The 26,541-nt window shown below is 45.6% G+C and overlaps 1 protein-coding gene across 5 annotated transcripts in view; it reads right to left on the bottom strand.

The window, feature by feature from the left end:
- Nucleotides 1–26,541, bottom strand: part of CBFA2T2 (CBFA2/RUNX1 partner transcriptional co-repressor 2) — a 383,740-nt gene that overhangs the window by 258,519 nt on the left and 98,680 nt on the right. For all 5 annotated transcript variants that reach the window (XM_086932380.1, XM_086932381.1, XM_086932382.1 and 2 more), the window contains exon 4: nt 6,381–6,470. In XM_086932380.1, coding sequence (XP_086788506.1) covers nt 6,381–6,470 — 90 coding nt within the window. The remainder of the gene's footprint in view (nt 1–6,380; nt 6,471–26,541) is intronic.

Genomic DNA, 26,541 nt, shown 5'->3' with positions numbered 1-26,541 from the left:
GCAGTTTATTTTAGCAATAGTGCCTACCCCTCTTCTTTTAATAAATAAATCCTTAGGTGAGACACTATTTTTATCCCATTTTTTCCTCTTCCAGTATCTCTGGACACTTCTACCTATACCGGAGGTAGCCTCGGGTGAGGCAGGCATCCAGCACGTTAATCGACAACCCTATGAATACGCCATGACTCCTGAGGGGGCGGATAAAAGATACACCGCAACGATAAAACCAGGATGTCTATGAGGGTTTTCGAATACAAACCAAAGGTTTTGTAGATACCAGTGTCCATTCTATTTTTGATTATCGCATATCTGTCCAGGGGAACTGAATGGACCTTCAATTCTCTTCCCTCCACTTTGATATAAAGTACAGCACTGTGCTGCACTATAAACTCAGTTCAGCTACAGGATTTGCATATATCCATTCATAAAATTTCAAAAAGACACAACATACCACCTATCAAAGTCTACACCCCAGAGCACATTTAATAGAAAGTTTAAATATAACAAAACTTGTCAGGAAAAAAGAATAAAGAAATTCAAGATTATGTAGACTCAACAGAATTTTTCACCTCCATACAGTTTTTGAAGGTGGCCCCGAAGGGCTTCAATTAAGTCCCTACCACAAAATGATCTTCTTCAAGAACAACAGTGACAAAAAGGACCTAAAACATAAGGGACTGTATCACAGTAGCCTCACTGTATGCATTTCCAGAATGAGCTCAGACAGGGAGAGGATCACAATGAACTGATCTTTCAGACAGAGGTTCCCACAGCCTCACTGTATTAATATACAGACTGGCATAATACACAGAATCACCAAGAATCTACAGTACCTTCATGAATGTAGTGCTAGAGGCACTCATGTGTTCTGACAACCTGTTATGAAGAGAGAGAGAGAGAAAAGAGAGAAAAAGAGAGAAAGAGAAAAAGAGAAAAAGAGAGAAAAAGAGAGAAAAAGAGAGAAAGAGAGAAAGAGAGAAAGAGAGAAAGAGAGAGCGAGAGCGAGAGAGAGCGAGAGAGAGCGAGAGCGAGAGAGAGCGAGAGAGAGCGAGAGAGCGAGAGAGCGAGAGAGCGAGAGAGCGAGAGAGCGAGAGAGCGAGAGAGCGAGAGAGCGAGAGAGCGAGAGCGAGAGAGCGAGAGAGAGAGAGAGAGCGAGGGGTGCAGAATGTACTTTTTGGTCTCGAAGTGCAGTGTTGTGAGCAGTGGCGCACAAATGTGCACTGTGTTGTGCATTGAGAGATGAAGTATGTGATGCTATACGCAGTGGTGTACAAATGTGCATTGTGTTGAACATTGGTAGAATTATGAAGTTCTTACTATTGGCTTTGACATGGCCTCATGTCATCCTGAATTCGGACTCTGCCTGGCTTGAGTTTTATCTGTGTGCACAGCCACGCTTGCAAGTTGTTTGGGTTAATCACTTTCAAGGATTGTTTGGTGAGAGATTGTTTAATGTACCCTGGAAGGCCTTTGTGAGCTTCGTCAAAATAAAGGCTGAAACATGTGAGATTGTAGAGGGAACTTGGGAACTACTTCCTGCCATGGAATGCTTGCTTGGAAGCTGGCCTGTCCTGGTAAGATTCCTCTGGCGTGGGTGGGAAGGTTTCTCGAACCTTAAAGTGCGAGTTTTGAGACTATAAAGCTGGTGTTTGTTGACAGTTGGGTTGAGTGCTCACTTACAGAGTAGACGTACTGCTGTAAGACAAACGGAACTAGAGTACCGGTCGAGAGTCCAAGCCAGCTGTGAACGGGCCCCCCAGCGAGAATTGGCAAGGATGAAGAGTGAACGATCGGTGAGGTGATTTCTTTCTGACTAGTTCCAGTGGCTGTGGTCATTTGAGGTGTTTGAGTTTTGATTATTGCCATTGTGATGTGTGGCCAGTGGCTTTGATCATTTGAGGTGTTTTCATTGTGATGTGTGTTTGAGTGAGGTGAACATCCAAAGTAATAATTTGATGTAACTAGTGTATATATATCTTTCTGATCTCTTGAAGTACGTCCAGCATATTATATTTTCTTGAGTGTTCTCATATTATTTGCTGCTTGTTTATTCATGCATTTAACTGTTGCATTTACCAAGTGTATTATTATTGCTTGCATACAAATATATAGTATTGGGCAAAATGCAATCTGGAAAACTCAAGCCGGCTGGTAAAAATTCTCATTCAATATGCAGAAAGTGATGGGGTGAAATTACAAAAAAAGATCCTGGACTTGAATGAACAGATAGGAGCACTGGCAGATCAGACACAAGAGAAAAGACTCAGAGAAGAAATGACGCTGAGGTTAGCCAAAGAGGAGGACATCATAAAAAAACATAAAACATTTAAATTTCAGCGTGATAAATTGGATTATCAAAATGGGGGGATTTTCACACCAGTACGATCCCCCAAAGAACACCACAGCGCAAAACAATTCGCAGGGAGCTGCCAATACAGGTTGCACCTCAGCGTCCTCTACGGATATCAGTTCTGTGCCCGACAGTGACTCTGAACAGGAACTGCGCCCAAACACGATGCCATTGGGGTTTACAAAGCGGTCGTTGGGTCAGGAGGTGGACTGCCTCCGCAACGACCGCAAACTAACACTGAGGTCCCACGCAGCAAGCTCAGCATCAGCCAAAGGAAAAACACCAAACGCAGACAACGCAGGAAGTGCAGGACTGCAAGGTCCAGCGGGAGGTAAAGCACCAAAAAAGAAAACTCGCAAGAGATGGAATCGCCGGCAATAAGACAAGTAAGAGATGCAATGACTGTGATTAATTTGACGGAAATGCATTTAAGTGAAAGAGAGATTAGAACGTTGTCATTGGGGTTAACCTATTGTCCACCTAGTACCTTCAATTATGCCCGCACCAGGATGGATGTTTTTAAATTTGTGCGTAAATTGAAACTGCGCAAATTATATTTGATGAACAAGAATAAAAACACCAAGACCACTACAGTCAGTGGTGGGGGCAATGTTGAAAATCTGGGAGTCACGGCAGGAGAATTTGATCTTTTTTGTGACTTACAAGATCTAAATAAGGAAGGTGGGACTGAGGAAAATACACAGGAGGAGAGGTGTTTGAGAACTAACACCCCAGGAGCCACCTCCTTTAGAGCAAAGTCAACGTTCAATCCAATAATGGCCCATGACAATATTGACGTCTTCAATGATCTTGTAACAGCAGAGATAAAGAAACTACATAAAGCATCAATATGTGATGACAAGAAGAGTAATCATTGTAATAATGCTTTTGGCAGTCTAATGAAGAAAATACAGAATAATAAGGACATAATTGTGAGGCAATCGGACAAGGGGGGAAATATTGTCCTCTGGCCTTTAAAACTGTATATGGAGGAAGCTCTGAAACAATTGAACGATAGACAATGCTATTGTAGGAGTGACCCCCAGAAAGCCAAATCAGCATGGGACAAGTTTAACATCAAACTTTATGGGTGGAAAGGTAAGGGACTTTTAAGCGGTGATGAACTCAAGTTCCTCAAAACAAAACTACCCAGTGATGCCAGTCTTTTACATGATTCCCCAAGTCCATAAGGACCTGTTAAAACCCCCAGGAAGGCCTATTATCTCGGCCAGACAGGGAGTCTTTGAGAACACTTCACGCTGCATTGACCATTTTCTTCAAGAACACGTCAAAAGTTTACCATCGTACTTAAGAGACTCTATGGATTTTCTGGACAAAGTAAAGAAAGTGGTTTGGCAGAATGATTTTTTATTAATCACCCTTGACGTTGTGTCACTATACACAAGTATAAATCACCAGGATGGTCTGAAAGCAGTAACTCACTTTCTAAAGACCAGACCAACTAGTATGTTGGAGCACAATGAAATGATCATTCAAATGATTGAGATATGCCTGACCAATAATTACTTTTTGTTCCAGAACCAAGTATTTCATCAGTTAAGAGGAGTTGCGATGGGGGCTTGCTTCTCCCCGAGCTACGCGTGCTTGCACATGGGGCTGTGGGAGGAGCAGGTCCTAGGAATCGCACATGCTGAAACAGTGAGAACTAACATAGTGTCACTACACAGGTTTATTGATGACCTTTTCTTGATCTGGGGAGGATCAAGGAAGGAGGCTGAGCGCTTCATTTCTGAAATTAATGTTAACAACCTTAATTTACAATTTACTGGGACAATTAGTGAGAGTCATGTCAACTTCCTTGATGTTGAAATACACATTGAGGCAGGTAAATTGCAGACCAGGTTGCACCGCAAAACCACAGCAGGCAACACGGTCCTGCACGCATCAAGTCATCATCCTGCCCACCTGATCCGAAGCATACCCTATGGGGAGATGCTAAGGCTCAGGAGAATATGTAGAACAGAGGAGTCTCGCTTAACAGCACAGGAAAGCAGCAAAGACAGATTTCTGGCACGAGGTTATCCTTTAAGCTTGATAGAAAAAGCTATAACAAGAGCCAATACAACTGGTACCTTCATGCAATGTGAAGGGGTTGTTGATCCATCTCAAGCGAAAACCAAAAGTGACAGTGACCAACCAAGACTGATAACAGCTTACAGTCGCCAGCACAAACATATACATAAGATCATTGGCAGAAATTGGCCTATTGTCAAAGGTGATCCTGTAATTGGAGGAACCCTGGCATTACGCCCCGTGATTACATATAGCAGGGCAAGATCAATGAGCGACATGCTGGTTTCAAATAGCCCAGAAATAGCCAAGAAAGCAGACTGGCTGCATAAAAGCAAGGGATTCATCAAATGCGCTGTATGTAAAGCTTGTACACTGGGGAAAAACAAAACTGCATATACGACCCCTTTTTCTGAGACATCAACTTTGATTTCCAAAAAAATAACTTGTAAGACAGATTTCGTTGTGTATGTGCTGGAGTGTGCGTGTGGCCTGCGGTATGTGGGAAGTACCAAGTTGCAGGTCTACAAACGCATACTCCAGCACATGCGAGCGGTCCAGAACAAGGATGAGTCTTACCCTGTGGCACGCCATGTCAATGCACACCATGGGGGAAATTTAGGGTGTCTCACCTATTATGCAATAGACACAGTACTGCCTCTCCGTAGGGGAGGAGACAGGGAAGCCCGTTTGAGAACATTGGAAACAAGATACATATTGGAGTTGAATACTAAGACTCCGAACGGGCTTAACGCCACAGAGGACCTGTATACCTGTCTCCAACACTGCTGATCAACAGTTGAGCACCGGTTTTGTAATAGGGAATAACTGGTTGTTGACCTAAATACAAGATTATAAGAAAGAGCCTTTTAGACTTCTTCTCTCTTGATTTTAAAGCACAGGGACATATATATGTAAAAATACACACTACACAGTTTTTTTATTTTTTATGTGATTTAAGCTGACAAGTATCAGAAAACTGAACCACGAGGGCAATATAGAAGCAGTGATCTTGGACATCGAGCTTGCCCACTTGGGCTTTATTAATGATCTTTCCCCACGGTTCCCCCTTTACAGTTATTTCTCCCCGTCATAACATTGCAGATTTTGCACATATTCTAAATGCGAAATTTTGCACATTGTTTGCTTATTTGCAAATTATGAATATTAAATGTATTATTTTAATATCACCAAAATATGAATTTTAGATCAAACAATATTGGTTTTTAATCATGGATGATATTTATATATTTATTTGCGAGATTTGCACATGTGGGGGAGAAAGAAGGGGAACTATAATGTACAGTGATATTTTAATCCATTTATATTGTATATGGGGAAGGAAAGTAATTTTTGTGATTGATGTCCTAATGATCAGGCTGAAGTCTGTTGTTTATCTCTACAGGCCCAGTGGTCAGATGATGCTTGCATACTCGTTATAAATTTTGATGATTGGCTGACCATGTCATGTGATCAAGGGCTTCAGGGCCCAAAACGCGTCATGGCGGACGGAGTGGTGCACACGGTGAAATAAATTAAGCAAACTCTACCTCTTTGGGTCCGTTTCGTTTTTCTATGCCGACAACCGAGTGAAAGCGAAGTTCTGGTTATATATATATATATATATATATATATATATATATACACATATATATATATTTGTATTTGTATGTGTAAAATAAAAACCCAAGTCTTATTCTAAAAAGAGAGTCTTTGCATTTTGTAAAATAAACCCCTTTTCTAAAGGTGTTAGCTATTGTGGTATGTCTCCTGCTTCGCCGAGTGTTGAGCCATCATGTGGGAAATTCTGTATTATCTGAAAGGCGAAGCAAGACAATTGAGCAGATCACAACGGGGCGGACGATATTAATATCCAGACTGGGATCAAATTAAAAGAACACTACCTTTAGAAGTGGATCAGAAAGGGCCTCAATGTGACTATATCCAGAATGAGATCAGACAGGGAAGCACAGGATCACAAACAAACAATCTACAGTACCTTCAGGAAGGGGATCACGAAGGGCCGCAGAGGAAAGTTTGTGGACTCCTGAAGCTTGCAGTGGAACTCTTCAATTGTAACTTGGGAATTCTGAAAAAGAAATTTGCAAGTTTTAGAAATCAAAACTGCCAGACTATCACAGCACGTAAAAGTATGTGCAATGACAGTGAAGGCTAAATACAAGGGTGCACTGGTGTGTTATAAAGACAAGTTACGTTCTCACACCTCCACACTACAACTTTAAGTGGCCCCACTGCACCTGGGCCACGTTTCATATAAGGTCAGACTTAAAAAAAATAATTTAAAAAAGGCACGTGTCCAAAGAGTCTCTTGTGTTCGGACATCATCAGGGTCTTAGTTAGCGGGAGCACACTGCGCATAGAATGCAGCATGTCATGCGGACACAATGATGCGTTCCCAGGATGCTTAGAGCAAGTTCCTCCTAGAAGACCTCCTCTAGCCAAATACGCTTGTTTCTGCTGTACGCTGCCTATGCGCTCAAACTTATCCATTTAACTGAACTCCATGCACAGTGTGCTCCCACTAACTCAGAGCCTGATGATGTCCGCATGGACAAAATGCGTTGGCTGGGCTGCATGAAAAATTTAAAAAGAGACTGATTGGACACGCTCCTTTTTTTTGTAAAGTTCGACTATCACAGCACCTGCATTGTAACATTTCATATACTAACAACGAAAGACAATTATAAGTTACTTTTCTTAAAGTTGCAGGATTTAAAGCATTACCTGGCAGAGGTCATCTAGAGGCACCGTTTTAACATCATTACGTACGCAGATGACATTCAACTCATTATCACCCTGTCACAGAACTCTGTCAATATGGCTATCACATTGAAACTTTGCCACACAGAAGTCGCCCAGGGGATGGATCTCAACTGTATCAAGTTGAACTCAGAGAAAACCAAGATTCTCATCATGGGCAAACAACCCTCTATCTGGTCCACCACATGGTGACCAACTCTCTTGGCCCTTTACCCAAGTCCATGGCTAAAGACGTAGGCATATGATTAGCCGAGAAGCTCATTTTTGAATGCCAAATCATGGCTCTGGCAGGGAAATGTTTCTTAAACACCCTTAACATTTTTTTTTTCTGCCAGAGTCTGCAAAAAAAAGCAGTAGTCCAGGCACTGGTTATGATCAGGCTGGACTACTGCAATGTCCTGTACCTGGGGGTGTCTAAAACCCGACTGAAGAGACTTCAATGAGGACAAAATGCAGCGGCCTGCCTTCTGTTGGATCTTCCCAGACATGCTCCTACGGGGGCTGCACTCTCCAAGCTGCACTGGTTGATTCTGAAACAGAGTCTCCTTTAAATCCCCGTGCATCTGTTGCAGGACTTCTGCAAACAAGGGTCCTCGCTATTTACATTGCAAACTCAAGTCTTACCTCCCTGCCAGGAATCTTAGATCTTCTGGAGCTCTGCTGGCCAGCAGGCCCACAATAAATAGAGTGCTTATCAGGGGCTCCTCATTTAGTTACTTAGCTCCTAAACTGTGGAACTCCGTGCCCCTTCAGATTTAGTAGGCTCCGTCGTATTCTCTTTTCTGACATAGTCACCCCCACTTTTTGATCGGTAAATGATGTAATTTTGACAGAAGTGCACTGGGTTCCTGCTATCCAGGACCCCAGTGCCAGATCTCTTTCCCTAAAACTGTACAATTGTTCCCCCAATGGGCAATACCTTTAGCACCCCTGCAAGTCTCTGGAAATTAGTACCCCTGGTACCTAGGGCATGGATACTAAAAAGGGTCTCCAAGGGCTGCTGCATGTATTGTGCCACCCTAAGGGACCCTTCACCACCCCGCATGACATGGTGCAGACCGAAGTGATGACATGACATGGCTTACCTCCTGTGTTCCATGTCTGCAGACTCTGCATGCAATATATGTACGCCACCCTACAGCAGGCCTTCCAGACCTAAGGCAGGGTGCATTATATTACATGTGAGGACATATCTGCAAGAGCAGATACACTCCTGTAATGTCCAAGTCGATTATTGGACATAAGCAATGAACAGGGAAGCCATCTTGAGAATATGCACTGGTGATTACCAGTTCCCCAGTTACATGATAGCTTCACTGAAACCAAATATATCAAACATCTCATATTAATAAACCCAGACTGATTCCAGTGATAGATTTATTGATACATGCACCAAGAGGGTACCTTAGAGGTACCCACTGAGAACCTACCAACCTCTAGTGTGCTGGCTGGTTCACTGACAGAATATCGACCCCCAAAATATCACCATACAAAAATATAGTCAAAAATATCGTAATCCTATACTTCTAATGGTAAGTATAAAAATATTGAGAGAAAAAATTGAGGTCATTAATATTGTTACATTAAATATTGTTTTTAAATATATATATAAAATTATAAATATTAAATATGAAATATATCAAATAACATTAATTTAAAGAAAATTGTATATTTTAACAAATATAACAAATAAACTTAATTAAAAAAAAGTTAAATATATACCAATATATATTTACATATATCTACTTAAAAATAATACTTCAACAAATTATAATTTCAAAATGTTTTAATATAATATAACAAATATATATCTATTACATTAAATTCAACCTCCTAATATTTTGTGGGGAAAAAAACCAAATAGTATGTTGTTGAGATCTATGATTGTATTTATCAGCACTTGTCACTTTAAGAAAATGGGTTAAAATGGTAGATTGAAGCTGCAGCGCGTGTCATGTGATCAAGGCCCCGAGAGGGCTGAAACACATAATGGCTGACTACGAATAAACATGCTGTGCACCTATTTTGTGGTGTGTGCTCTGGTTTCGCCACCTATAATTGGAAGACGGCTGTAGAGTATTTATTATATATCAATGAAATAAAATCTTTTAAAAACAATCAGTTCTAATAAAATTTTAAAAGTAAACAACTTAAAATGTAGTACAAAATATTTTACACATTAATAACATCAATATTTAAAAATATAATTTGAAATAAATTCTAACAATATAAAATAATTTACAATAATTTACAAATTTCCCTCCAGTAAATGATTGCAGATAGGTAAGATTTAGTATAACCATTCCAGACAGTTCAACAGTAGGGAAACTGTTCAATTGCAGATGAGTAAAATGTACTATTCCCACTCCAGTGAGTCCAACAATAGGGAAAGTGTTGGATAGCGGAAAAGTTAAATTTACTATTCCCACTCCAGTCAGCACAACAGTAGAGAAAGCGTTAGACTGCAGAGGCGTACAATTTACTATTTCCACTCCAATGAGTGCAACAGTAGGTAAAGTGTTAGATCGCAGAGGGGTAAAATATACTATTCCCACTTCAGTCAATACAACAGTAGGGAAAGTGTTACATAGCGGAGGGGTAAAATTTACTATTCCGACTTCAATAGCTGCAACAGTAGGGAAAGTGTTAGTAGAGCGATAAAGTTTACTATTCCAACGCCAGTCAGTACAACAGAAGGGAAAGTGTCGGATAGCGGAGGGGTAAAATTTACTATACCCACTCCAGTCAGTATAACAGTAGAGAAAATGTTGGATCGAAGAGGGGTAAAATTTAATATTTCCACTACTATCAGTGCAACGATAAAAACAAACAAAATATCTTGAACAAAAAAAATTACTTCGAAAGTAATAGAAAAAATATATGTAAATAAATACAAATATAGTTAATATTAAAAGAATTTTAAATATAAACTTATTAGAATGTTAAATACATAACACATACCAACAGCGCAGTTGAAAAACTCAGTCCAACAAATCACCATAGCCTGACGCGTTTCATGCTGCCTTAGCATTTCTTCAGAGGCTTCAGAAACACTGCCTCGAGCATCAATAATTTAGAACTCCGAACACCTGCCACAGTGGGCGTTGGCTCTCCCGGAGACTGCTGGTATTCGTAGGAACGGAGTGACGGCACACTACCGATGAGGGGGCCTGGGGTGGGGGACCGGCCATCTGGTCAGGTGGTAGGGTGGGGGACGGCCTGGCTGTCCCCTCCCCCCCAACCCTCACTGTGCTCCTGCCTCACACCCACAGTTCTGGGCCTGATCCTCTGGACCACCCCCCTTACGGGCCACCGACCTTCCGGTGGAAGGCGGCGTTGGATGCGACCCACCTCTCCGCCTACCCTCCGAGGACACAGCTGCTTCCCTGTTGCTGACGAGGTGGCCGGGGCCCCGGAACGAGTGGGGACCCCCTGTCATCGGTCGCCGCTTGTGGCTGTGGATACTGCCTTCCATTGGGGTGCCACGTGCAGACCCGCCGCCGGCCCTGAGGCACAGCATCCCTCTTCCTCTTCTGAGAGGGCGCACCTGGGCGCCCGGACCGGAGTATTGACGGCCTGGGTGACCGGAGACCCCCTGCCCTCTGCAGGACCGCTGTGTTCTCCCACTGCCTGAGCCAAGGCCAAATCTTTCCTTGGGGGCGATAGGGCGGAACCGCGCCCAGCAGAACCCTGCCACTCCAGCCAAAACCACAATGGACCGCTTCACCGCGACAGACCGGGATCCTGGAGGTGGGGCTTCCAGGGCCCCTGCCCAAGCAGGGGATGATCTCTCCACCATCCTTCAGGCAATGGGCACCTCGCAGGCTTCCGTTGAGACCAAGATCAGCGAGGTGAGGATGGATGTAGCTCTGATCCGCCAAGACCTGCGCAATGCTACGGCACAAATCACAGAAGCAGAGTCCCGCATTTCCACGGCGGAGGAAGGCATTGGACAGCTTAAAACGCAGGTGGCCCGACTCCAGACCCAGACCTCGGAACTCCACCGGTGGGCAGAGGACGCAGAAAAAAGATCACGAAGGAACAGCCTGCGCCTCATAGGCTTTCCCGAGGGAACGGAGAAAGGTCACGCGGACATGTTCGTGGAGGAATGGGTGCGCTCATGGATGCCCGGGGAGTCCCTTTCGCCCTGGTTTGCCGTTGAGCGGGCACATCGCTCCCTGGCCCCCAAGCCTCCCCCCGGGGCTCCTGTCAGACCCATCATCCTGAGGGTTCTCAATTTCCGGGATAGAGATGCCATCCACAGGGAGGCCAGGGCCCAGGGCTCTCTGATGTTTCAGAACAGTAAAATGATGGTCTTTCCAGATTACACCAGGGAGGTTCAGGCACAGCGTCGAACCTATGACGAGGTCAAGCAGAAGCTCCGCAACCTGAGTCTTAGATATGGTCTTCTCTTCCCGGCCCGGCTCAGGGTGGTCTTTCAAGACAAGACATTCTTCTTCGATACCCCTCAGGCGGCATGGACCTGGCTTACGGAAGGCCGCCCCCTCCTGAATCGGCCGACACCCCTCTCCCCGACCCAGCAGGCCCTCCCCCGTAGCCCCACCCGGCCCTACCTAAACCTCAACGACGGCGGACTAGGTCTCGTAAGAAAAATGACCATCGAGGTCGGCGCCCTTCTTCACATGTTTCAACTCAGAGGTCCGCCACTTCCAGCCCTACTAACTCCCTGATCAGTTTGAGCCGTATCCCGGACATCACCAAGGCTTAGACCTGTCTAGGAGCCCTGTGCTTCTTAGATCCGGAGATGATGGGAGAGTTTGAACTGGGGCAAAAGCACATACTTTTCACCTTGTTCCCAACAAGGCACCTATACTTATGAATGCCTGCCAACTGCTATAGCAGGTGCAATTCAACTTCACTGTGACCAAGACTCAGTGAACTGTTTCCTATTCCAACTCCTGTACTTACATGTATTTCTGGACACAGATTAGCTCAAACGTAATTAACAGCTGTTGACAAATCTCTTATCCGGCTCTATGGATGGGGGTCCTTCTCTGCCAAGTTCACGTTCAGCTAACCGTTTTAGCTTAGCAGTACGACTCGCTAGTGGGTGTTTTGAATGTTTTCCTTTTCAGAGCGACAGATGCTTCGTTTTCAGAAGTGTAGGGTGGGGGGAGTTGGGGGGGCGAGGGAGGGTGGGTAGACCATTGTCTCCAGATTGTTTGTTGTTTTAGCCGCCTACGGGCCGCTGGTTATTGTTCTTTACCCAAAGGCACTGGTCAGGACACACTACTTCCCTTGGGACCCAGGCCGATCTAAGTGCCTCCTCCACGCTCTTCCCACCCCAATGACGTCCACCTTGCATAGATCTCTCCACATTCTCTCGTGGAATGTCAACGGCCTCCTAGACCGCATAAAACGCACGGCTGTCGTTCGGAGAGCTCAGCGGCACGCGGCAGATATTTTGTGTCTACAAGAAACACACCTTATGGGCACCCAATGCATGAGTCTTAATATCCAGGCCCCATTCACGCATCCCGGCGTTAGCGTCCTGGACAGAGCTCCCCTCCAGGGCCATCCCCCACCCCGAGACAAACCACTAGGACGACAGTCATGTTACAGCAGGGTGTATCCTTGCGCCTCCTGTCCTGGAAAGTCAATGGTTTCCTTGATTGTCTCAGGCGATCAGCAGTACTTTGATATGCGAAGCGTCAGGGGGTGGAGGTCCTAATGCTGCAAGAAACACACCTATTGGGTAACCACGGCCCCTTCCTAGCATGATATGGGTACGACAAGGTCTGGCACTCGGGCTTCGTACGCGGGTCCCGTGGGGTTGCGATTCTGGTGTAGCGCTCCCTCCCATTTGTGGCGACACGAGTGGTTCGCGACGACCAGGGCACCTTTGTGGCACTGTCTGGTACCCTTAACTTGGTCGTTGTACTTCTCTCCCCCCCCCCCCCCCCCCCCCCCCCATCACGGCTTACTGCAACCCTGGCAGCCTCCACGGGACTCCTGGCTTCCTTGCCCACGGGCCCCATCTTCCTGGGGGGTGACTTCAACGCGGTCCCCTTTCCTGCGCTAGACGCGACTGGGCCCCCTTCCCATGGCAGACTGGCGCATGCGAAACACCTAACGGACTGGGCTGCTTTCCTGCGTCTCTGCGATGCCTGGCGTGTGTGGCACCCGCGGACTAGACAGTTCACCCACACCTCGGCCGCGCACCACACGCACGCGCGTATTGACACCTTCTACATTCCCTCGATCGACTGCCTCTTGCTGCAGGAAGTCGCTATCCTCCCTAGGGGTATATCGGACCATTCCCCGGTGCTACTCACTGTAGGTATTCCCGCCTCTATGCGTCAGACATGGAGAATGAAAGCGTGGGACGGGAGCTAAAACAATACTTCCAGACAAATGAGGGGTCGTGTTGTCTCCGGGCGTCTTGTGGGAGGCACATAAGGCAACGATAAGCGGGGTTGCCAAGGGGCAACTCAAAACCCAGTGGCGTGCACAGCTGGACAGCTCACCTCAGGTGAAGCACAGGCCCTGCGCCTCGAGCGATCCACCGCCCTGAACCCAGACGCCTCCGCAGTGAGGCTCCTTGCCCACATTCGGGAGGAGATTCGCCAATTGTCGCTGGACGCAGCTAAGCTTCTCTGGTGCTCGTCTGGCGCCAGGGTGTACGGATGGGGAGACAAGAACGGTTCTCTCCTCCACAGACTAGTCACCTACCCCAGAGCGAATCGAATAATTCCAGAAATAGAGGATCAGGATGGCTTGTGCATCATTCCCAGGCCGACATGGCCCAGGCCTTTGCGACGTACTACCATCAGCTTTATACAGCCAGGGCTCCCTCCCTTATCCTTACAGATTTGTTGCAGGCTGGTGCCTGTAGCCTCCCTCAATTGGACTCCGATGCTAGGGTCAATATAGACCATCCCATCACCCATGCAGAAATTGCCGATGCGATTACCCTCGTCTCGTCCGGTAAGACGCCAGGACCAGACGGCCTCCCCCAGGAATTCTACGCCCTGTATAGAGAGACATTGACTCCATATCTCGCCCAATTATTCAAGGAGGTGACAGAGACAGGTTCCTTTCCCTTCGAAACCGATATGGCTACCATTGTGGTCCTTCCCAAGTCCCAACCACCCTCGCCTCGATGCGCGGACTATCGTCCCATCTCCCTCATTAAAACAGAGCTGAAGTTGTACGCTACAATACTCGCCCAGCGTCTGAAGCCCTTTTACGTACGTTGGTCCACCCGGATCAATGTGGGTTCATGCCGGCGTGTGGCACCCGTCATTTTTTGCAGAGGCTCCATACCGCTTTGCCCTACTGCAACTTGCTCACCCCTTACCTCGCTCTCCTCTTGGTAGACTTTGAGAAAGCCTTCGACTCGGTGGACTGGGGGTTCTTGGACGATGTTCTGGAAACAATGGGATTTGGTCCCTGCTTCTGAGGTTACGTCCGACTATTATACGCTCGACCGAGGCCGCGCGTCCTTGTGAATGGCTTCTGTCAGATCCCTTTCCGATCTGAAGGGGAACGAGGCATGGATGCCCCCTTTCTCCCCTGCTCTTTGCCCTGGTGATGGAACCTCTGGCAGCTCGGATACGTTCCAGAGGGCGGGGCTGGGAGTGGCCCAACACGGAGGCAGATAAAATCGCCCTTTACGCGGACGATGTCCTGCTCTACTTGGCGGATCCCGCCAACACGGACCCTCAATGCCTCCAGATCCTCCGGTCCTTTGAACAGGCATCGGGCCTCCGGCTCAAACCCGACAAATCGGTCTTGGTTCCCCTCCATATGTCCAGGGAGTGTTTTGGTTGGCAATCGACTATACCACTCCGTCGCCAATCCTTTAGTACCTAGGGATATGGGTGACTGCCCCCCGAACTCAGCTGGGCCCTCAATGTTACCACCCTGGTGAAAAGGACCAAGGCGGATCTGTCAAAATGGCAGTCGTTGCCGCTGAACCCCATGGGAAGAGTTGCTCTGTTTAAGATTATGGTTCTTCCCAGGTTCCTTTACATGCTCCAAAACACCCCCATCAACTTTTCGAGAGCGTGGTTCCGGGAACTCGATAGCTTGGCCTCAAAATTCCTCTGGGGCAAGGGCAGGTCTCGACTGGCCCTAGGTGTTTGTCAGATCCCCTCCTTTGATGGGGGCTTGGGATGACCCATCTATACTTGTACTACCTAGCCACAAGCCTGCTCTCCTTGCACGACTGGCTCAACGGAGGATGGTCAGATCCGGCCTACAGATTAGAACTTAGTGAACTGGGCTTGTCTAACCTCCAGTCGATGATGTATGGGGCGCCTGTCCCGTCTCGCTTGCCGGAGGGGACGCGTTCGGTGTTCCTGGCCTGCCGGGTGGACCCGCACATTGACTCAATGCACACCCCTGTGGCATGGTACCTGGATTAGAGAAGTCAATGGGCTGCAGGGTTTTAGGTCTTGGGACCTTATAGGCATTTCCCAACTAGCCGACATTTGGGTGGGTGACCACATGCGCTCCTTCCAAGACCTCCGGGCTAGGCATTCATTGCATCGCTCGCAGTTTTACAGATACTTGCAGCTTCGCCATGCCCTTCAAGTACACTTAACTGGCACACGACTCCCGGATCATAGCCATCCCGAGGCACAAATTATGCTGGGGGACCTGGGGAGAGGGGGCGTCTCCCGCATTTATTGGTCGCTCATTAATAACACTCCTACATCTCTTGACCGACTGCGGGCCCAATGGGAGGAATAGGTGGGTTCCTTGGACGAGGAAGACTGGTGCGATGCCCTTATGGCCCCCAGGACAGTCACCGCCTCAGCTAGATTGTGCTCGACACAACTCTACTTTTTGCACTTTGCCTATATGACGCCAGCACGCTTACACCGCGCGGGGCTCCAGCCAACCCCTTCCTGTGACAGGTGCGGTTATGAGCCTGCCGACTTCTTTAACATGGTATGGAGTTGCCCACGTCTGGCGCGCTACTGGAGCGACATTGAGGAGGAACTCACTGAGGTGTTGGGGTGGGAGGTCTCACACGCCCCCAAACACGCACTGCTGGGCATCACTGACGGGTTAGACGCGACCAGACACAAAAAACTTTTTTACACTACAGCAATGGTAGTGGGCAAAAGAGACATAGCTTCCGCTTGGAAGTGCCCTGACCCTCCCACTGTGGGGAAGTAGCAGGCCGTAGTAGACTGGTGCGCCACGCAAGAGATGACACTGTACAAGACACGTGGCTGCCCCAAGAAGTATTGCAGGGTCTGGGGGAAGTGGTTGGGAAGTTTGGCCTGTTTCTGGTGGGGATGCTCCCTTATCCGTCCTTCTGAATTTGTATGTCTACGGCCTTTGGGTCGTCCAGAGTAATGCACGTAATTCTTTGTTATTGTGGTATTGTGGTGATTGGCTGTTTTTTTTTCTGTATAATCAATAAAATGTGTTTATCAAAAATTATTTATCAACAAACCAATTGACATACATTTTTATAAAAAATGATGTACACCATTAACATAATTATCAAATTATTAATTATTAAGTACAAAAAATATATTAATGACCTAAGAGGTATTTACTTCCCACCCCATACCCCAACAAAACCCATATCTAAATTGAATTTTATAACAATTACATAGCTCAACATAATTATCAACAAAAATTATTTAACTTCCCACCCTTCACCCCATAAACCCACAACTCACACTTAAAATGTAACTTTAAAAAAAGGTATTACAAACTTAAAATAAATTGTCAATTAAATAATTACTAGTATTTAACAACTAATTATGAATTAATTAAAAATAAATTGCTTTCCACCCTTTACCGTTATAACACCACAACCTTTACCTAAAAAATTGTATTACACAATTAACATAATTATCAATTAATTATTAATTAACTAATTATGAATTAAATAAAAATAAATTACTTCCGACCCTTGACCTCTATAAACCCCAGAACCCACACATAAAACGTAATCTAAAAACAAATAACAATTAACATTATTAAATATCAATTGAGGGAACAGCTCAAGGTTTTGGGGCATTGTCAACAGACCATTGTTTGAGACAGTTAAAGGTGGTGACTTAGGCTTAGTTACCTTGGAGGAAGAATGGGTGTCCACTTTCAATCTATGTTCAAGTGCTCTACGATTTATTCAGAACAGACGGACAAGGACACTAATACCGTCGCTGTGGTCTTTAAGCAGAAAGAGGTAGAGGCAGGGATCGCCGGCCTGACATGCAACAAGTCCCCAAGACCCCCCCCCGACCCCTATAAATCTGATTCACCTTTTTGGGCTCCGATCCTTGTGGCAGTACTTAACGCCGCAGCCAGGGACGGTTGCCCTGACTCCTGGGCTACTTCTACCATCGTGCCGGTGTTCAAGAAGGGGGATCGCAATAGCACCTTGTGCTATAGGCCGATCTCTCTTCTTGACTCAGTAGTAAAGGTAGTGGGAGGGTTGCTATTAGAAAGATTATCCTCCTGGGCAGAGGAGAGTAAGATTATTTCTGATATCCAGTATGGGTTCCGCCTAGGGCGGTCTACCATGGCCCAATGCCTCAACCTCTACCTGATCCTCAGTAAGTACACGATTGCTTGCCCAGGTACGATCTACCTGGCTTTCATGGACCTTTCATCCGCGTTTGACTGCGTCAACCGGGTCAAGATGTGGCAGTCCATGAGGGCCATGGGGGTGGAGGACAATATTGTTAACTTCCTAGACTGCACTTCCAAATTGATGGGAAGAATACTGTTGGGAAGACTAGAACCATGGGCTGATGAAACATCCTCTCCGATGCACAGTATGGGTTTAGGAGGGGTAGAGGTACAGTGGAACAGTGCCTACATAATGAGTAATTAATAGGAAAGTATACTATAGCTAAGGATGGAGTGTTACACCTATACTTCATAGACCTCACAAGTGCGTTAGACCTTGTCAATCACGCAAAATTGTGGGAAACCTTGAAAGAGCTAGGATCTTCCATAGACATCACAATATACCTATCCCAAATCTATGCTCCATTAACCTCTAGAGTACGCTTCCGAAAAATGGGGGAATGTACCCAGGATTTTAGGGTCACTAGGGGAATACGACAAGAATGTGTGTGGGTACCTCTCCTTTTCAGCCAATACATTAATAACGTGCATACCTTTTTACAAAAACAAAATGTAAATGCCCCTAAAATTGGAACAAGCATAACTCCAGTACTTCTCTACGCAGATGACGCAGTGTTGTCGAGGACAGCAAATGGGCTACAACTCGATAGAAAATGTTGATAAATACATGTTTGATAAAAAAATCTCCAGTTAAACCTTAGTAAAACCTTTGTCATGACGTGGTAATAACAAATTAAAGCATAAAACACATCATGTGAGAGGAACGGAGATAAGTAGAGTTTTTTATTTGGGTTTACTTTTTAACAGAAAATGTACCTGGGATACTCATATTAAATCGTGTGAATTAAACATTTTAAGAGTTATTGAGAGCATTTTTAGATTGTCAACTAAGTTAGGAAAAAAGCTCATCAGGGAAATTCTTACTTTATATAGAAGTAAATGTGTGACAGGAACCTGCTATGGGGCAGCTATATGGGGGAGGACGAACTTTGTGCCCTTACAAATTAAAGAAAATACATTACTAAGGAGAGTGCAGGGGTGTGGAATTTAATAAAATATCTACTTGTCCATGGGGTAGGCTGCTTAATAAATCTACTTGCCCTGTAACAAAATTCACTTGTCCCCTTTGTGCCATGTAATGCAGCAACAAATTATGCAGCAATCTCATTATATAAGAGTTCTGATATAGCCTCCCTGATTATGCCTGGGTTCATACCATAGTAGTGTTTTAATACTAGCTATTCTCTTATGCTGCTATGTTTCTGCAGGTCTACATACTGGGGCGGAAGGTAGTAGTAAGCAATAGTTCCAGGGTTGGAATGCCCTTTTTAGTCTGTGCAAACCTACTAACGTGCATGTTTTAAGGGCTTTCAACAATTCTTCTCTAATCATTTCCCATACTGAGAACGGTTGGAAATTTACTACTGACAGTGGCAGACTTAAAACTTCTTCCAGGTTTGGGGAAAAAAGCGGTTTGAAGAAAAGTGAACTTGAAAACATTCAGATTTTCACATAAGCAAATCTACACCTGCATATTTTCTCCTGCTAAAATGCAGTTCACAAATGTTTTCTGGGAGTACTATTTATTGGCCTAATTCTGTAAATTCTTGTGAATTCATGGAAACTGTACATATGCACTTAATGCAAGGATATATACACCATGGATGCACTTTTGAGACTTTCTTTAATAATTGGGCCTCTAATTAAGCCTGGCGTTAACCATGACCTTTTGTTTTGTTTTTTATTCTGTCTCTCTCCGTCTGTCTATCATTTGGCATCCCTGTAAGTGACAGTATTTTGCTCTTTTAATAGAAGCATTTTGGCACACAAAGTAGTTTTGTTCAGTGCCCAGAACCGCTGTGGCAATGTGTGCTGAGACCAACATGTTTTTGTTTTGCTTTTGCCAATGCTTGTTAGAATGCTGAGGACCCAGCAGCTCCCACACTGTTAAGGTTTTACAAAAATTATGCCTAAACAAGTCACGCCTTGACAAAACCAAAAGGCTGACCACCAATTTCAGACCCACTAGCTTTGCCAATGCTTGTTTGTTCTTGTTTTCCATATTCGTATTTAAACTGGTTACACTGATATTCCATTCTGAATATTTTGGGGAAATACTAACACACATCAACATGTTGCTAAATGATGCTGCAAAGGTACGGTACGTAAAATCTTACAGTAGTTTAGCTAAATGTTTTCTATTCTTAAATGCATTTTTTTGTGAATGTTTTATTTTGAAAGCAAAGAATCATCACTCTTGCTTTCAAGATTCTGCAAATATTTCCATATAATCAGAGAGCATTCTGGGTGCATTGTACAGAGCCTCATATTATTAAACTTTGAAAATGTGTGTACACTTTTATACTGGAACTTCCGTCAGTAGTGCAGGCTGAACTTAAAACATTTACTTTTTTTTTCAGAACAAAATTTATTGCGCTGTTGAAAAGTTACATAGGACAAACAGCATCCAGAAAACCCGGATATGCTGTGAGCATGAAGACAATAATTGCATTGCAAACAATTCAAACAGTCATTTAAATGTTAGAAATTACCCCTAAGTCTCCCCTCCCCTCACCCCCCTACCCTCCCCACCCCTCACCCCCCTACCCTCCCCACCCCAAGCCCCCCCTCCCCACCCCCTGCACAGCGTCTAAACAGTCCATGGATAAAAACATAGCAAAACATAATTAGTGTGTACACCTCATCACACGGGCTCAACATCCAAATATCGTTCTTCAGGTTCGACGGAGCCGGCGGTTCCAGCAACAACCCTCTGTATTCTGCCCACCTCTTCCAAATTTTATAGTGTTTCCGGGGGCACCCTCTGGCCTCAAAGATCGGGCGTTCCAGCCTCATATAAAAATCCAGACCCCTCTTCCACACACCCAATAGGGGGGCTCTCAAGTCCTTCCAGGCACGGGCCACGTCCCTTTTGGCCACCATAAGACCCAACAACAACAAGTGGCGTTTATAAACATTTCCTCCCACTCGTTCTAGGATATGCAGGAGGCCTAGTTGTGGTGTGCGGGGGAGGTCCCAGCCCAGCACCTCCGACAAGCAATCCCACACTCCCGTCCAGAACCTCCTTAGACCATCACATGCCCAAACCGTGTGTAGGAACGTGCCCGTTTCTCTACCACACCTCAAACAATCGGGGGACGCAATCATGCCTGCCTTCCACAGTCGTTCCCTGGTGTAGTAGGCCCTATGTAGGTATTTGAATTGAATAAAGCGCAGTCGTACCGCAATGGCTGCCCCTCTAGGAGCCTCCAGCGCCTCTCTCCAGTCCTCCTCCTCAAATGTACCCAAGTCGTTTTCCCACTTAGCCCGTAGTGTATCTAGGGAAGATGAGCAATGTGTGACTAGTGTTTGATAGATAGATGATATCTTTTTGCTTTCCAATTCCCCCATGAATATCTTCGCCTCTAGGCGGCTAAACTCGGGCAACGAGTCAAGATCCTTCAGGGTGGCGGCAATAGCATGCCGTAACTGGAGGTATCTAAAAAATTGGGTTTGGGGCATGTCGTATTCCTCACGTAGCTCCTGGAACGACTTAAGGGTCCTGCCCTTGACCACGTGACCTACAGCAGAGATGCCGATCGCATCCCAACCACGGAAGCCCTGTAGGGACAACAGTGCCGGCAGCTGCCCATTCTGAAAACATTTACTTTTAGTGCTAACTCTAATAATAAAGGCTTGGCGTTAATGAACCATATATACAAGTTTGAACAGCATTAACACACATATTACATATAACACACACTTTACCTTAATTGTAGAGAGTGCCCTTCCCTGAGCCACAATGTGGTACTGTAAACTGGCAGCCAAAGGGTTTGTGCTGCAGGGGGTTGGGCCTACTTGTCCCAAGGACAAAATGCACATTAAAACTTGTTGCCCTTGACCCCAAACAATATGTCCGGGGCGTCGGGCTATAGGAATTCCACATCCCTGGAGTGTTGGCAGTGCAAAGTCAAGGGCTAATTTTATAGTGCATACAGAGTTGTCTGTACCATACATAAGCGATTTTATTAATACAATGGGGCTCATATTCTGGCGAGGGCTCTGGGTGAAAGAAGAAACCAAGTTGATGAAGGACCTACTAAGAGACTGTCTGTCTTCGGACAAAGGCAGAAAAATCCAGTCCATAGAGTATATTCTCAACCTGCTAGCATACTGTAAGATAGATTTTGATATGGTGAAGCCCAAGCTTATTCAGAATGAGAGGGTACTAGAGAGCTAGAGAGCTGCACGAGCAGTGTGCGAGGAGCCGTTGTGAGGAGTGCGAGGAGCCGTTGTAAGGAGCTGTGAGCCGCGAGCGAGCGGTGTGAGCGCTGAGTGAGTGCTGTGACAACAACACCACCGCCACCGCCGCCAAGGAGGGGGGGGAGCCCTCCAAGCACTAGGACTGGTGCCGAGTATACTGCCGGGATTGCGACGGTTCGCCTTAGCGGCTGCAGCCGCAGACACTCCCATTTTGGTGGCCGGAGCCGCAAATGCTTCCCCCCAGCGGGCGAACGCCTCGGAGCCGTGAGTATCACATTTTTTGGTGGTGGAAGCCGCAAAACGCTTTTCATCAGCGAGAGCCAGCGAGCGCCTCACCAGGGCGGCCGGAGCCGCGAGTGACTTCTTTACTCAGGAGTCCAATGAGCAGGCGTGCCGTGAGGGTGGGAGAGGTGAATGAAGAACGCTCAACATCCCTTTTCCCAGCCTCCGGCGCCATTACACTTGCATTGTTACTGTCATCACTGCAGTTTCCCCTTGCCCCTCCAGACCCGGCTCCAGACGGGGGTTGGTAGGCAGTGCTCAAATCTGGTACTGAAACGCCCAGGTGCTGGGGTGACCCGAGGAGGTGCACGCCAGACACCACAGATAGAAGCTGACTGGAGCAGACAGGCTGCAGCAGGTCCAGTGCTGTGCTGCGGGGGAGTCTGCCGGTATACAATAAGCACGGGGCAGAGGGGCAGAGGGGTAGAGGCAGCCCGGAAGGAGAGAGTGCGGGCCCCACACGAGTGCTGCAACTGACGGACGGCAGAGCAAAGGATCAAAGGAGGTGAGGCTCAAGTCACCCCCAGGAAATACACACACAATAAGATTTACCTAATCAACTATAAAAAAAAACCTTAGAATGAGATCTGGTACAAAACGGCTAACTGCTCCCAGCAAAAAGCAAAAAAAAACTAACCCGAAACCTATCCCCAAAGATCCCTCAATGTCTTCATCTGACGGCGAGTTCGAGGCACAGGGAGAAAGGGAGAGGCTGGACACAGGAAAGTTGGTGGCAATACCCAAGAATCCCGGTTCAGCGACGGGTAAACAAGGGAAGCAAAAAATTAACACATTCTTTTTTCTAAAAGACCCGGTCTCGGCGATTTTTGCTGCGACAGTGGAGGCGCAAAATCTCCCGAGCCCAATCCTGCCAGATACGATCAAACCGCCACTTGCACCAGGGGTTTCTAACAAGGAAACAAAGCAAATGGACCAACGTTTACACAAGAGCACTGTAAACCTACTAGGCATAACAGGTCAGACAGCAAAAACCAACATTATGAAAAAACAGACAGAAATGGTGCAGGCCCAAGTGCACAATACAACTGGGCCTCCTGAGAACACGGATTCAAAAAAGGAAGCAGACATTAAAACTTCAACCCATTTAAGCACTCAAGAGACAAAGGGCACGCATAAACCAGCATCCTACCTGCTAAAACCACAGGGTCTAGAGTCGCTTGAAAATATCTTCGCTAAATCAGGTTCTCAAAACATAAGCCATAAAGACTATACTAAGTGCAACAAAACACCACAAGGGGCAGACTCAGGAGGTTTATTAAGCCAGAGACTCGAAGGGGAGGCAGAAATGGAAGATCTCCCTTCAACCACAAATACCCCAAAACCGACTGTAACCTCCAAGAAAAAAAAACAAAAAGAGCATTAGAATTTGGGAAATCTACATCGGAACATCCAACTTTAAAGGCGTACACTCAAGAGCTAGTGGCATCAACACCGCGAAACTCAGAGGATCGAGGCAGCAGCCACCGAATTTTGATAGACGACCCCAGTAGTGTCGGTAGCGAGGCAATCAAGCATGCCCAGTTGGATCCCATTCTAATTTCATCGGCAAGCAGGATTGAACAGTCCTGCGCAAACTTAGAAAACGGAGTCGGTTTTCAACAAAACACAAACTGGGGGAAGACCCTAATTAGCACATTGGATCAAGCAATAAGGGCATTAAACTTCCAATCGGATAAAATGGAAGTCCAAATAGACCTAATAAACATCATCGCTGAGCACTTATCAAACATAAGCTCTAAAGCAGACACAATAATGACCTTACTAGTCAAGAAGGAAAACGCGGAAAAAAACACAAATACAAACATAGACCAGATAACTCCAGGAAACAGAACACAAACCAAACGCTAAATCTAGTCACTGTAACGGTGGTAGTATAATTGAAAAACTGGCCACCCTCCCAGAGATCATAAATGACATCCTGGGAGCAGTGAAATCTACTTGCAAACAAAAGGGAAACCGGGAGCTTACGGACACCACCCAGAACGAAGAAATTCCAAAATGCCCAAACCCGGAGGACAAATCCCGGACCAATCCATCAAAGGGGCTCAGATAAAAACAACCACAGGTCAAGAAGTAGGGGCGACGGAAAGCCAAGAAGAACAAATATACGAAAGCTCGCCTACCCCTCCATCCGATCAACAGGACAAACTAACAAAATGTCAATGAAAGAGAGTCAGGAAGGCACGGCCCAAACAAAATAAGAGACACACCGTTGCCCCAGAACACATCTTCCCAATGTTCATAAAGAAAGTAAGTCAAGGTCTCGAAATAAATAAGGATATGCTGAAATCTCCAGACAGTATACCGGAACAACAATATTTGGAAAGGGTTCGTTTTTCGTTTGAGAACTCTATAATGGTGGAGTCAACACAAAAATTAGAAGTAAAAACCATTAACGGGCCAAGGGAACCCAAACAAACAACCAAAGGCCCAACTATCCCCAGATGTCTTACAAAAGAAACACCACGAATAAGAGATTACGTGGACAGCGGCCCAAACGACCGCGATAAAGACCCGGACATCCGTAAAGATGCTGGCAGCACAGAGGCCAGCTCGACCTCACTTCAAAGAAAAGAAGTAGAGGAATCACGTAAACCCAACAATAGGTACCGGAGCAAAAATCTAAACACAGACTCAAGGGAACAAAAAACCTTGCAACTCGAACTTGATCAGAGAGCTTTAAAGATTACCACCAACGCAACAGGCAGGAGCGTTATAACAAAGAGAGACCCCCTGAACTTGAGCAATCAGTACAACGTACAGAAACTAGACTTGTGAAGAAGTCAGAAAACAGTATTGAGGCACCAACAGCTCACGTAAAAGATACTAATTCAATCAAAGGGCCCTTGAGAACAAAAAACAACTCAACAAAACAGGTGGGCAACCTACCACGAATACCAGACGAAATCGAACCGGTTGTTACTTTTATCCCAGAATACGTAACAAAAGGAAGGCAGGACATCCTCAATAGAGGAAACATTCTAAAACTGCTTAAGGAAATTCCAGATCTCAATGGAATAGCTTCGCAAGACATGGAAGCAGTAGAGTTCCAGCAAAATAGAGTAAGGCCAGAAATATAAAATTCAGTCATTACCTGGAAATCAAAAGAGCTTGCAGCAAAAATCTACTCTCACAAAGCAATATTTGAGAGTTGGGGGAATCAACTTACAGCAACATAAGCAACCGAGATACCCCTACCCCCTCCACAACAGCCTAGATCACCATAAGGACACGGAGTCCCAAAGGCCCAAGACAAAATCATGCTTACTCGCAGCCCGAGCAACATCTCCGGGGAAAGGAATAGAAACAAAAACCATCTTAAAAAATCAGACAATTACATATCGGCTTCACTGCAGTAATCAAGACTGGTCATGGATCCCGTCAGCACTAAGCGAAAAGGGTTCCTAGAACTGATATAACGTCCATAGCCAGAGAACGACCAAATCTCTGGCAGAAGGAAGAAACAACTGCGGAATCAATTAACTTATGCTCCTGGAACGTGCACAGTTTAAGTAGCATGGAGCAGGACCATGAAACGCAAATATTTTTTGACGAACTGGAAATAATACTCTTACAAGAAACCTGGAACTTGACTCATCTAGGTATTCCAGGTTTCACAGATCATCACATACTCGCTGAGAGGCACGCAAAATATGGGCACCCACGAGGAGGTCTAACAATCCTCGTTTCTCAAAAATACAACTGGAATCAAGAAATATTGGATGTTTTGCTAAACTGAGTTTAAGAAATAAAAATTACAATACAGCCCCTGCACCAATTGTTACTTCTAAACATTTACATACACCCAGATCGCAAAACAAAAAAGGAAAAATTGGAAACACTGCTCAAACTGATTAAAACCTTACAAAAAATCAATAAACAAAGCTCCATGATAATTTCGGGAGACTTTAATTTTGATCTACTTAGCACTGATAGGGGTGGATCGAACAGAGAAAAAAGGGCAGCATTCGGGGGCAACCGACCCGAAAGGGGCAAGATAACCTCAATGGGCCGCACAATATTAAACAGTAAAAAAAAAAAAGGCCACTCTCAGCCATGCCCTACTTACGTGAGCGGTAACGTTAAATCGACTCTAGATTTCACACTGGTAAGTGCGAGCCTGATAAATTCAATTGCGGAATATTTAATAGTTCAGCGCTTGGAAAGCGATCATTTCCCTCAAATCATCAGGATGGACATCGCAGCCCGAAGAGCAGAGATAATAAGCT

This window comes from Lissotriton vulgaris, chromosome 7 (genome assembly GCF_964263255.1).
Source record: "Lissotriton vulgaris chromosome 7, aLisVul1.2, whole genome shotgun sequence".
Classification (NCBI taxonomy): Eukaryota; Metazoa; Chordata; class Amphibia; order Caudata; family Salamandridae; genus Lissotriton; species Lissotriton vulgaris.
This window is presented reverse-complemented; position numbering and strand designations above follow the sequence as displayed.